Source organism: Orycteropus afer, unplaced genomic scaffold (genome assembly GCF_000298275.1).
Source record: "Orycteropus afer afer isolate SDZICR_OR568_19922 unplaced genomic scaffold, OryAfe1.0 scaffold00021, whole genome shotgun sequence".
NCBI classification, from domain to species: Eukaryota; Metazoa; Chordata; class Mammalia; order Tubulidentata; family Orycteropodidae; genus Orycteropus; species Orycteropus afer.
The window spans coordinates 6,213,494-6,227,611 of NW_006921608.1; the positions used below are offsets into that span (position 1 = coordinate 6,213,494).

Sequence of the window (14,118 nt, forward strand, 5' to 3'; positions counted from 1 at the left end):
ATATTTAAATAGATCTTATATATGAATTAAATTCATACTTGCAGCATTGAATTTAGGGTTTTGATTTAGACTGTGCCTTTCAAAAGATAAAACTGATTAATACTACCTCATTACTTACAATACTGCTTCCAGTAATTTTGTTCATTCTTTATAAAGTATTGCATTTAACAGCAAAGGTTTAAAAATCGAGAGTTGCATCAGCGAAAGAAAATACAAGTACTATACAAGAAAAAAATTGCCATCTTCATTTAACATACATGTTTAGATTAAGAAATGGACAGAAACATACTGCTACATACAAATGCAAAGCCTAGTGACTAAGAAACGGTATCTGCTAAAATATAAAGTGCAAATGGAGCCTGATTATCCAAGAATTGAAATCTTAAGGCGAACTTACAGGATGTGTATTGAGAACATCTTTGCAAGTTATATTTTAGCATATACATATATCTGCAACAGCATATAAGAAAAAAATCAAGATACACAAGTGCTTTTGAAGCTATTTCTAAAATGCTTTTCTGTATTGTTTGTGACTATTTTCTTTAAAAGCTACTATACAGTGCAAACCATATGTGCTACACAATAACTATACAATAACATTACAAATGACTTTAATATAAAGTTTTTAAATAAAAATAACATAACCACAGCTATGAATACTGCTGGTAAAATAAATTAATTCTTTTTTTTTTTTTTTGAAAATGGCACCCATAATACACTTTACTAATGAACTGTAATGAAATTACACCTTAAGTCCTCAACTCAGCCATAATGAATTATCTCCTGATTGCCCAGATGTAATTCAAACAGCTTTTGCTTTTTTTCTGGACCGGGTAGAACAACATATTAAACACTGGTACCAAAGGTGACTGTTGTTTATTTATTTAGCTCTTTCATTTGACATGTTCTGCTGCATGTGACGAGCAATAAAACTTCTTGTGAGTTATAAAGTTTGAAAGGTTGTTGAACTGGATATCACACAGCCGGCAGTATTTCCCACTGGTTGGAGCTTGGGTGGAGCCATTCACACCTTTTGCTATACTAGACAACTGTTCCTCTGCTGAGGGAATTCCCGGGGAGACGTTCTCATTGGCAGCTAACGGGTTCTCAGAGATCCTCGAGGGAGATTTGTGCCCGTCTTCATGCTGAGGATTCTGGGAAATGTTCTCTTGCTGTGGGTTGGTGGCAGGCCTCTCATCTTGTTTCAGTCCACCATTAACTATGACCATGCCTCTATTTTTGGGCAACAGTGGCAAAGAGTCTTTCTTCTGCACAGCACACCCATTTGAGGAAGCCTGGCCTTTGGGAGATTCATTTTCGGTGTTTGTGCTTTGATCTAGGTCAGTGTTATGAATGACCAGAGAACCAGAAATATAATCACTTGGCTTTATTCCATAATACGGAGAAAGCTGGTCGGCTCCTTTTGCTTTCCTTATTGCTCCAGGGTAAAGGCATTGCGGAAGAAACAAATGTTTGTTTTCTTCTTTTGTAGCGATGAGTTGTGCAGCTTCACTGAACACTTTCAGGCCCTGCAGCGTTGCTAAGTGGGATGAAAATAAGTTTCCGTTGGGGGAAGGCTGCTTCAGATTTCCATTTTTCTCACATTTTATGATGCTTCTCTCGTAGCTGACGTCAGGACTGTTTCGTTCACTTTCTGGATTCGCAAACACTTTGCCATCAAGTTGGCCAAGGTCGTTGCGCTGATGTGCAGTGACTGGGCAAAAATTCTGCTTGTGGGCCAAGTAGTTTTCTACCTTATTGAAACTGATCTTACACACGGTGCACTCATGGTAGTCCAGCAGCCTTTTGGGTGACGTGGTCGTCCGTTCAGACTGGGATAAACACTTTTTGCTGAGATCTATGGGCACGTCCATCTCTAGGCAGGAAACACTGGAATGAGTAGTCTCACACTTGGAAACTGGAACACACTTGTTGATCGTCAGAGAAGTTTCCAAGTGCTTGGAGACAATTCCTGGGAAGATATCACATCTTGGGTGGTAGCACTCTCCCAGTGCTTCTGTGGATTCTTGAGTGGAGGTACAAGGATTGCTGAGGTTGGCTACATCAAGAAATCTCTGTTGGACCAGCGGAGGCCTTTGTTCCTGTTCAGGCAGGCACATCTCATACATCTTTCTTCGCTTGCGTGTGCGCATGGTTCTCTGCATGGCAGGCACTTTGTTGGAAGCAGACCTTTTTAGCGGGGGATCGTGACGTGTAGCACAATAATACTGTTTGTGGACCATATATGTTTCATGCCGGCTGAAGGTAATGTTGCAAGCTTCACAGGTAGTCTTATTTGGGTCACTTTCCCCATCCACTAGGGGGACACTGGGATTTTTCACATCAACAGGTTTTCCATTAATTTTATCATCACTGTTATTGGAGGTGGAGAGCTTCTTTGCTTGAGTGGAAAAGTCCTTGTCGTGGCCCTTTCCGTTTGGCCCAATTAAATCTAAAACAGAAGAAGAATTGATGCAGGCTGTTTGAAGAAGTGGATTTTCAGGGTCGGCAGCATGAGCAGCTGGGTTAAGAAGGTTTATGGGGGTTTGGCCAGTGTTGGGACTCACAGCCTCAGACATCTTTTCTGAAACACCAGGGAATTCTGGGGATTTGGCCATCTGCTGCCATCGGCTGCTGCAATAATGTTTTTTGTGCACTAGATAGTTATCCAAATTGTTGAATGTTATGTTACACTCAAAACAAGTAGCACCCTTGGGCATCAAGGGGCTATAAATTACAGGAGGGTAGCTACTACTTCCATGCCTAAGTCGCCGATGGACCAGTTCAGACATCTTGGCTAAGATCTCTGAAGCTTGAGGGACCATGGTGATATCTTGGGGAAAAGCAAACTGAGATAGGAAAGGGCCCACAGGGAAAGGAGGTCCAATACCAGGCTGAACCGGAGAAGAGGCAAGTCTTGGGCTAGAGGGCTCAGACTTTATTTTCGTATAAGAAAAACTTTGTTTATTTGCTGTAGGCTGTATCTCCGGTTTCTGGCTGGTAAAAAACAGCTGAGTCTTTTTCTCACACTTGTCTAGCTCTGTGTCAGAGCTGGCATCTTTAGTCTGCATGGACTTTTGGCTCTGGGGAACTTCACTTCTGGTCAGCAAGTCCGCGGGTGGCTGTAAGCTGTCTTCAGTTCCACTTGGAGAGTGTTCCATGTCACTTTCTCTGGGAAGTTTGCTGCCAGGGACATGGAGCTCCTGGTGTTGCAGTAACTCCCTCTGAGTCTGGAAGCCAAAGTGGCAGTGATTACATCGGAAGGCAGCTTGAGTGAGATGGGAGAACAGGTGTTGGTGAAAGTTGATCACAGAGTCAGCAGTGTAGCTACAAACGGTGCATTTTAGACTCGCACCAGGGGGGAGAAATTCTTCCATTTTCACTCCTGCAGAGACACACAAAATAACAGTGCTCAGAAACACATGTGCTGATTCCCTAATGGCAACAACCTTTTCTAATGACCTGATGTCTTCAGCCCAGCAGGTATGAATTGAAAATTTCCAATATCTCATTCGTGGTATTAACTTGTTTCTTGTGATATGTTTTATCATGCATGATAATAGTTGTAGCATTTTATAGTTTCCAAAGCACTTTCTTATCTAATACCCCATCACAGTAGGATGGGTGCCACTGTCCTCATTTTACATTTCAGGGAACAAACTCAAAGAGTCCAAGGAAATTGAAGATAGTAATAGAGTTATTAAGTGATGAAACCACATCAAAACCTCAGATTTCATCATTTCTAAGCCAATTATTTTCCTATTACATTAGGCTCTATATTAGGAAAAAAGTGGACTTTCATTAGAGTTCCTCTTGAGGACTTGTGGACAAATCACATAATCTTTAGTGCATTAGTTAAGGTCTTTAGGGAGTTCTGGTGTTGTAGTGGGTAAGGCATTATCCTGTTAACCAGAAGGTTGGTGATTCAAACCCACCAGCTGCTCCGTGGGAGGAAGATGAGGCAATCTACTTTCATAAAGATTTATAGCCTTGGAGACCCAATGGGGGTTGCCATGTGTTGGAATTGACTTGATGGCAGTGGGTTTGGTTTGTTTCTGGAGTTAAGGTCTTTATTTAAAATAATTCAAACAGAAGCCATTTTGTAAAGCAATTAATAACCTCCTGATTTATCTTTGGTATGAATCTAGAAGTTTATTCATTGGTTTTTCTGAACCTGGCTTGCCTCTATCCAGGGCTGATATCAGTATACTAATACAATTGTTTTGGACCAGCATCCATGCTGCCTGTTCATTTTTGGTTTCTGTTATTACATATGTTGAATATCACCATTGACTGTGGTGTGTAAGCATCGTTAAGGTCAAGGTTGGTTCCCATCTGTTGCCATATGGTTACATCATTTTTTGTGCTCCCCTCTGCAATCTAGACTAAAAGGAGAATTGCCTTTTATATTCCTCAGCTGAACATATGGCAGAGCTACCCATTCCTATAGCGATAAGGGACTGTGTCCTTTTCTCCTCAACTAATCCAATACTCATTTCTCCATTTCACTGAAAGGACCCCTCCATCTCTGTCCTTTTTGCTTTCTGCTTGACTTTGCTCACCATCCAGTACAGCCAACCTGCTCCCCCAGCTTTAGCACTTACATGAAGGCAGATCATTTGTAGGGAAAAGGAAGAGAAGGAGCAGATGCCTATTTTCAAGTTCAAAGTTCGTAAGTTCAAAGACAAAACCTTGCACTGTACTAGTGCCTTGGATGACTGGACCTCGTTTACAAAGGAATTTTTTAAAACATCATCTGTTTAAGTTTTTGCTGATTTAATCTGGGCAAAACCAGCTAAGGAAGTCACCCAGAGATGTCCTTCAAGTTTTCTATTGTAGCTGCTGAAAAGAGTGATTCCAAGTCCTGCTTTTCCCCATGCAAGAATGTATTTAAAAATATTTAAAGTTAGTGTAACTGAGTAATTTGATTAACTTCAATTTTCAAAAGAACTATGGAAATTAAGATGCCATGTAATGAAACTTAAAATAGTTGGACCTACAACTTGAAAGTAAGTGGGAATATTTACCACCTTGCTATTAAGAATGGGCTTAAAAAAAGAAAGAAAGAAAGTTTATTTGTTTGTAGTTTAATTTTTCTTCAAGAATTCTAAAACATAGTTGTGATATAGTGGTTATGGCATTTGACTGCTAACCAAAAGATCGGTAGTTCAAACCCACCAGTCACTCTGTGGAAGAAAGATGAGTCACTCTGCTCCATAAAGATTTATAGCCTTGGGAACCTAATGGGGGTTGTTATGAGTTTGAATTGACTCAATGGCAATGAGTTTGGTTTTTGGTTTTAGTACTAAGAGTAGTTTATGTCATAAGAACCAACTACTGGATATGCTGCACACTTTGGAAGTCAAGAACATATATAGCTCTATACTTAAAAGTTATTTTCTCTCAAGACTGATTTTAATTGGATCTACTCAAATGACAGCTTTGTTTCAATTCAGCAGATAATTATTTTTATGTCCTTACTATTTCTTACCTACAGCGTGGGAAACACTGTGGTTAAGTTTCCAAAGATTACTTCACTCTTAAATCAGCGACTACTGATGACGATGTACAAAGGACACTACAGCTTTTCTTCTAAACACGATGCTATTTTTCCTCAGTTGAAAAAATAGCAAGAATTGGCCTGCAGTCTGATCACTGTTGTTAGGGCCCCAGTGAATAGAATTTCCTAATTATAACTCACATAACAGCAGCTGATTCAGGAAATTTGATTTTAAAAAATTGCATATTTACATAGAGAGATGTAGATGTATGCTTGTATGTATGTCTATACATGACTGTTTAGAAAAATTAGTCTCCAGGAGCAACGGAAGAAACAAGCACTTACCGCTGTGTGAATTCAGGTGCATTTCCAGTGCACGAGCATTTGAAAAGCTCTTGGTGCATTGTGGGAAGGGGCAGAGGCTGGAAATCTGATGAGCACTATCTTCATTTTCTTCTGACACTGGAACAGCTTCTCTTTGCCTCCCACTACAATAGTACATTAAATGGGCTTGCAGATTCCGCTCACTCCGGTACCAGATGCCACAAGACTTGCAAGGGAATATATCCTCTGCAGGCAAAAACACAGGGACGTGTTAGGTGTCGTGCATTTGAAGATTGGGCCATCTACTTCTGTAGAGATTCCGCCTTGGAAACCCACGGAGGGGTCGCTATGAGTGGAATCGACTGGATGGCAGTGAGGTTTTTTTTTTTTTTTTTGGATGGGCAAAGCAGATTTAGTTCAATTTTCCTTGAAGTCTGAGATCAGGTTCAGAATTAGGCAATTAAACACTGATGTGTACAGCCACGGGTGCTGTTCTACAGGACAGGACTAGGCTTTTAAAGAAATGTTATACTCAACTCTTAAATTGAGTTAACAATTTAACTCTTCACAGAATCTTTAGAAATTGTTACTAACTTCCAGAATCAAAAGCACAAAAGATACAGACATTTTATTTATGATTTAGAAAAAAAATCCACATTTATAAAAATTAGTATAAATTGGTTTAGGTGGTTGGTTTAAAGGTGAAGACTTAATGGCTGAACTAAAGTTAGTCCTGAGGTCAACCCTTGACATCATTTGTTTAATAAATTAATTATAGAGTGTCTACAATGTCCAGACCCTAAACTGGTTTTGGTGTATAACAAAATGAAAGATTATACAGCTGTCCTTAAGGAACTTATTTCCCCAAGAATTGACAAATAGGTGGTCAGATAATTACATTGGAGCGAGTTGACTACTTTGATAGAAGTATCTGAGGTGCTTTGGCATGCACTAAAGAGACACTAATTAAGCTGATGGGGGGCGGCTGGTGGGAGCAGGAGGTTAGAGGGTTTATAGGGAAGAATATGACATGGCAGAGCTGAGTTATGAAGAATGAAATTCAGATAGTCAGATGGAGAGAAGAGGTGTTAGGTCATCTCAATCAAAAGGACAGCCCAAGGAAAGTCAGGTAAAGAGAGGTCAGATGAAAGACTGGGATGCTATTCCGTACTGCAGAGCACAGCAGATGCTAGGGGCTGGTGAGAGATGAAGTCAGAGAAGACAGCAGTAGACCATCAAAGACCTCATGGCTCTGTTAAGAAGCTTGGATTTTGTCTCAATGATTATGGAGAATCACTGAATCATTTTCATCAGGGACTGACAGAAGCAGGTATTTTAGAATCATACCAGTGTAGTCTACTTTTGAAGGTAGTGAATTTGGAAGGAAGACTTCAGACTGGCAGGAGGCAACTGCAGTAATCTAAGTGAAACAGGGCAGGATTTGAATTTTAGCTGGAGTCCTTGAGTGGTGCAAAACATTAACGTACTTGGCCACTAACAAAAGGTTGGAGGTTCATTACCACTCAGAAGTTCCATGGAAGAAAGGCCTGGCAATCTACTTCTGAAAAATCAGCCACTGAAAACCCTACAGAATGGAGCTCAGGTCTCTGACACACACAGGATCTCCACGAGATGGGATCAACTCACTGGCAGCTAGCTGGAATTGCAGCTAATAGTCATAAAACTTTTAATAAGTGGTGTGTTAATTTGTACTTCTCATGTATGCATTCATGGAAAAAATTTCCATTTTTCTCCCTCTCATCCATTTATACGTGAGGAAACTGAGACTCATAGAGGTTGAGTGACTTGCCTATGATCATATGAGAGACTGAAATGGGATTGGAACCTAGTCTCAAAATGTCTTTCATAATGCCTAGATGGCAAGGGGATAATTATATTGAGGGAGTAGAAATGACTGGACAGGAACACCAATACTCTGCAATTAGATGCTTGAACAGATAGTAGGAGTCTCCTTGGTGCCTAGGATTCTTGATAGCACTTCTCTGTTAAGTGATTGTATCACTGATCTCTACAGGGAACAGAGGACAGAGAGATGATGATTCAGACTGGGATGCATGTGTGGTGTGGGGTCAGGTACCCAAACCTGGCAATATATTGTTCAAGTACAGTGCTTTTGTAGAGAAAGGAGGCATCAACCAAAGGGATGCTTGAGTAACACTGTAGACTGGGATGAGTGCGGGCAAATTGGGGCAAATGGACACATGAGAAGGGTAGGGTTTCTATTTGGGTAAGGTACATAGAGGAACATGAAGAAGGTGGCAACAGAGGTCTGAGACTCAGCAGAAACATGAGGACTAGTGATTTGTGAGCTATTCGTTGATAGGTGGTAGAACCTATGGGAGTGGGGAGGATGGCTCAGGGTGACTTGTAGAAGGAGGAAAGGAGAAGACTAAGGACTGAATTCCAGTGGATGGAAAGTAAGAATGGCAAGTGCAATATAGATTTAGAATTAAAATTTAATTTCAACATGAAATACTACTATTTTTGATTTAAGCCCCACCCTCAAGTTAATTAGATGTAGACTATTCACAGGATTGTACTGTTTAATTTAAGCAGGATGAATTTAACTCGTTAACTAATTTGAAGATGAGAACAAAGGCTTTACATATTTATGGTGAGTTATTTGAGATTAACAGTGATCTTGATATAGAAAGTAAACAGGGCATAGTTTCAAATATTATTCAAATCAGCATTCACACACTGGAGCCTCACAATAATAATATAAGGTACTCCTGGTAGCCCTGGTAACAAAATCATTTTGCTTCAAATCCAAGTTGAGCTCCTGTTATTTCAAGCTTACCACTGCTGAAATTGAAGTGAAGAGCCAGTGAAGAAAAGAAAAGGAAACAAAACCTAACATTTACATTAAGGAAGCCCAATAATATTGGCTTGGATTGGATGTACTGGGTCTTTCAGTACTTTCATATACACCTAAGAATTTCTTTTTTAATCCAAAAGATGCTGAAACAGCATGAAAATAATCATTGTTGACTAAATTTTTCTTAGTATGAAGACATCACTGCAGTCTCTATCTATCTCTTCTGCATCATTCAGGGTATCAGGAATTTTCAAGGATATTTTGACTGCATACAGGTTTTTTTTTTTAAAACTTATCTACTAACTTTAGAATCAACTCTCCTCTTAAGATGTGACTGCTATTTCTATTTTCTCACAGAGCTAGACAGAGGCAGAGCTGGGTCTCAATACAGTTCTTAGAACCCGTGCTGTGTTGTTGTTATATGCCCTCGAGTAGGCCCTGACTCATAGCAACCCCTCCTTGGGTTTCCAAGGTGGTATCACTATCGAAGTCGATTGCCCAAACTCCCTTCCAAGGAGTGGCTGGTGAGTTTAAACCGCCAGCCTTCTGGTTAGCAGTCAAGTGCCTTAGGCACTACGCTACCAGCGCTCCCTTAGAACCCCTAGACCACTGATTTTCTATCATATAAAATTATAACTTTGTGTATTTATGGAATGGAATATTCATTTTAACAAAATACAATCACAAAAGTAAATCTAGCATGGAAAATGAAAAAGTTTACATATAAAGCATTATATATTTATATATTTACATATATACATATATGCATATATTGGTATTACTGGTGTTTAATAATCTTGACTATGTTTCTTCTTTATTAATACCTCTAATCAAGATTTAATTTTGCATTCTTCATTTAATGAAAAAAAAATTAAGTGTATAGGCCTTAAAGAATACCACAATTATTCTATTATAGAAGCATCACTGTAACTGTTAGGATTCTTATAGCTAAGTAGACTTAAATATTGTTCAACTCATTTAGAATGTCATATTTTTGTATGACACTAGAGAATCCAACCCAAAATCGTTGAATTTAAATATTCTTTATTTACTCCCATGAGACGTCACTCTGTCTCTCTCTCACATATACACTTTATTAGAGTGAGAATGCAGAACAAGATGGCAGAGTAAGTGGCAGTTCCCATTGACTCCCCCAGTGACTAACTCATAGAAACAAATACAACTACAGACTGAGACCTCAGAACTCCAGACAGCAGCTGACATGCTGCAGAGTTGAGGTGAGTTCAGAAGTGGGGGAGAAGCAGCAAGGATGGCTCAGATGCAGGGACAACCTACCTGCTAACATCAGGAGTGCTCCCTCCTCATAGCCATCTTGGGATGGGGTTAGGCAACAGCTCAAACAGGGAACCCAGAGAAGGAGTTAATCTGAGGAAGCTGTAGCCTGACTTTTTTAAGGCTACTGTAGGAGTTTGTTGGCTGCACAATTAGTAGGGGATGAAGGGAGACCGTGGTGCTGCAAAAGAGTGGTAGTGAATCTCACTGAGGCCTGAGATGACAGGCACTAGGACCGAGAGGAACAGCAAAGGCAGCTGGGTGAGGAGACTACTTCAGATTGATGGGGTGACAGAGAGGGAAAACTCACATGGTGGGTGGGCATTAACATGGCAGGGGCACAGGAAAGGCAGAGAAAAACCCCTACCTTTGCTACAGGAAAGTCAAGCCCCACTGCTTACATAGTGTCTATGAATCTCTAAACCACCCTCTCCAATGCATGTGTATTGAATTCCAGAGATCAAGCATCCAGAACTCCTGAATTAGCATTGAAAAACATCCTAAGGATAAGAGTGCCCTCTAGTGGTTCTCATGAGAAGATACCAAGCTTGCTGCTGCTGTCTCAATTCTGACTTACAGTAACCTTGTTGTTGTTGTTGTTATTATGTGCTGTTGAGTTGGATCTGACTCATAGCGACCCCTCCTTAGGTTTCTGAGGCAGTATCAATACAGAAGTAGATTGTCCAACCTTTCTTCCGAGGAGTGGCTGATGGGTTTGAACTGCCAGCTTTCTGGTTAGCAGTCAAGTGCCTTAGGCACTACGCTACCAGAGCTCCCGTATGAGGCTAAATGGAGTAGCCCAGTGGAGTGCCCAAAACTGTGAGTCTTAGCAGAGGCTGGCTACTGAATTTTTGTCCCATGGAGTGGCTGGTAGTGCAGGCCCTGGTCTTTCAGTTGGCGCTTGGCCCCTGTGCCACCAGAGGGTCTAATCAGTAAAATTTCTCAGAAAAACAAGAATAAAAAATTTAAGGTGAAAAACTAAGATAACAGAATAGCCCAAGTTTAATAATAATAATAAGCAAAGCACATAAAATCACAAGAGAATAAAGACAAATCAAAAGCAAAATATGAACAATAGAAAATTTCTCCTCTAGAGGTCGAAATAATGCAAAAATTTATAATTTTAAGACTATGGTACTAAATACATTTAAAAGCAAAATCACACTGAAAACAAACTAGTGGAGATCAGAAAATAAATGTAGGAACAAAATAAGAAACTGAATGTGGAAATGGAAACATAAAAAAATAAACAGGAAAAGAACAACTGGAACTGAAGAATAAAGCAAATGGAGTAGAAAAAGCAAGAGAAATATTTCACTAGAGTCAAACAGAGAGAAGATAGGATAAATGAATTAGAAGACAAAATAACTGAACTTATCAAGAATCAAGAGAAAAGAACAAGGAAAAGTGAACAAAACCAAAAGAAAATATGGGATTCAATTAAGAAATCTAACATTAGAATTATTGAAATCTCAGAGCACTATGACAACACTAAAGGCAGATAAATGATTTTTCAAGAGACAACAAGAGAGAATCTCTGAGATCTGAGTAGAGAACCAAGCCTGTGAATACAAGAAGCTACACGAACCCCAAGGAAAAGATACACAAAAAGATCAAATCCACATCATATCCTGATACAATTCTTGAAAATCAAAGACAAGGAGAGGATCCTGAAACCAGCAGCAGAATAGAATGCAATATAACATAGCAAGGGCCTTTCACAGAGTCCGTGCAGACTTCTCCCCCAGAACTGTGGTGGCCAGGAGACAATGGAGCAACATATACAATACTGAAAGAAAACAACTGCCAACCAAGAATTCTTTACCTGTAAAGTTGTCATTCAAAAATGAGGAAGAATTCAAGATATTCCCAAACAGAAGCTCTGGGATTTTGCCACCAGTTCTGCAAGTATTATTCAAGGGAATATTCCAAATGGAAAGCAAGAGCATTAAATAAATACTTGTTTCTATACATGGGATAAAAATCAATAAAAAATAAGAGAGAGATCTCCAAAAACTCAACAACATGGGCAATCATAAGGGTCAAGCATATGATATTTTCAGGAAATAAACTCAATAATTAAATCCTGCAAGAACGATGACATCAATTTTATAAAACATAATTACAAGGTAAACTTATTGAATAGAGGTTGTATATTGATATTAATGGAGACACACCAACAGAAATGGAGGAGGGAGGAGCATATCAGGAATAGGTTTATTAGGTTTATTTTGTATGTAAACTGTGGTTCATATGTTAAATGTTGCAACTGTAAGTTGTGTAATGTAACATATGCGGTAACCCTAAGAAATCACCAGGAATAAATATTCAGAAGAAAAGAGGGAACTTAGCAAAAAGGCTTACCACAAGAAAGCAGCTAAACAAAAACAGAAAATTCAGAATAATAAAAAAAGAAGATATGAAACATCAAAAAAGCAAATATCAAAACGAGTGAGGTAGACACTTTGTTTTCAGTAATAACTCTAAACGTAAATGGTTTAAACAACACTCCATGAAAAAAGTAGAGAATGGCAGAATGGACAAAAAACCATGGTGCATCATTTTGCTGTCTACAAGAAATACATGTTAGACATAAGGACACAAACAGAGTAAAAATACAGGGATGGAGAAATATATTGTATGCAATCAGTAAACAAAAAAGAGTAGGAATGACCATACTGATACCAGATAAAACACACTTTAAATCAAAACCTGTTACAAGAGATAAAGAAGGCCATTACATACTAATGAAAGTGTCACTCTGGCAAGAAGACATAACAGTTATAAATATATATGCACTTAACAACAATGCACAAAAATATATGGGACAAATACTGTGTAGCACAAAAGAAGAAACAGATAACTCCACAATAATAGTAGGGGACTTCAACAAACCACTTTCAATTATAGACAGAACATCTAAAAAAATGATTACTAAGGACAATGAGAACTCAAATAATCAATAATCCAGTTGGACCTAATGAACATATATAGAACACTCCACCCAACATCAGAACAATATACATTCTTCTCCGGTGCACATGGATCATATTCCAGATTAGAACATATGCTAGGACATGAAACAGGTCTAACAAATTAAAAATGATTGAAATAATACAAACCATCGTCTCTGACCATAATGCTATAAAGTTAGAAATCAACAATAGAAAAAATAAGAGAAAGCAAAACAAAACATGGAAACTAAATAATATACTGCTAAAAAAAAAAAAACTATTGGATCATAGAAGAAATAAAAAATGAAATTTAAAAATATCCAGATTCAAACAAAAATGAGAACACAACATATCAAAATGCCAAAGCATTACTCAGCGAGAAATTTGTAGCGATAAATTCCTACAGTAAAAAGGAAGATCCAAAATCATTAACTTAAATTGACAGCATGAACAAATAGAAAAGGAAGAGCAAAAAAAGCCAATAACTACCAGAAGAAATGGAAATACTAAAAAGCAGTGCAGAAAGAAATGAAATAGAAAAATAACAGAAAGAATCTGTTGTTGGTTCTTTGAAAGAATCACTAAAATAGAACCACTAGCTAGGCTGACAAAAGAAAAAAGCCAGAAGAGGCAAATACTTAAAGTAGGAAATGAAATTGGTGACATTACAACCTCTCCAACAGAGTAAAGAAGATCATAACCGACAACTATGAAAAACTGTACTCCAAAAAATCAGAAAACATAAATGAAATGAACAGATTCCTAGAAACATACGATGTACCCAAAATAATACAAACTTGAAAAGCAGACCAAACCATGGCAAAAGAAATAAAAGATATCATCAAAAACTGTCAACAACAACAAAAAGCCCAGAATCAGATGGCTATAGTGGAGAGCTCTACCAAACATTCAGAGGAAAGTTGACTCCAATCTATTCAATCTCTTCAAAAACACAGAAGAGGAAGGAAAACTAACAAAGTCTTTCCATAAAGCCAGCATAACCCTGATACCTAAACCAGCAAAGATATCACACACACACACACACACACACAATTACAGACCAATATCCCCTATGAACCAGATGTAAAATTTTTCAACAAAATTCTAGTCAACGACTGGGAAGAGGTAACTATGGGGAGGAAGTGGGAGGGGAGCTGTTGCATTGTAAATTTTGGTCAATGACATGAGACAAAGTATATGTGAACTGC

General features: G+C 38.6%; 1 protein-coding gene across 1 annotated transcript in view; it reads right to left on the bottom strand.

The window, feature by feature from the left end:
• Positions 1–893: 893 nt before the first annotated feature.
• ZFPM2 (zinc finger protein, FOG family member 2) overlaps positions 894–14,118 on the bottom strand; it is a 524,681-nt gene continuing 511,456 nt past the window's right edge. The window contains exons 7-8 of the mRNA XM_042783627.1: positions 5,846–6,070; positions 894–3,385 (exon numbers count right to left, since the gene is read on the bottom strand). Coding sequence (XP_042639561.1) covers positions 894–3,385; positions 5,846–6,070 — 2,717 coding nt within the window. The remainder of the gene's footprint in view (positions 3,386–5,845; positions 6,071–14,118) is intronic.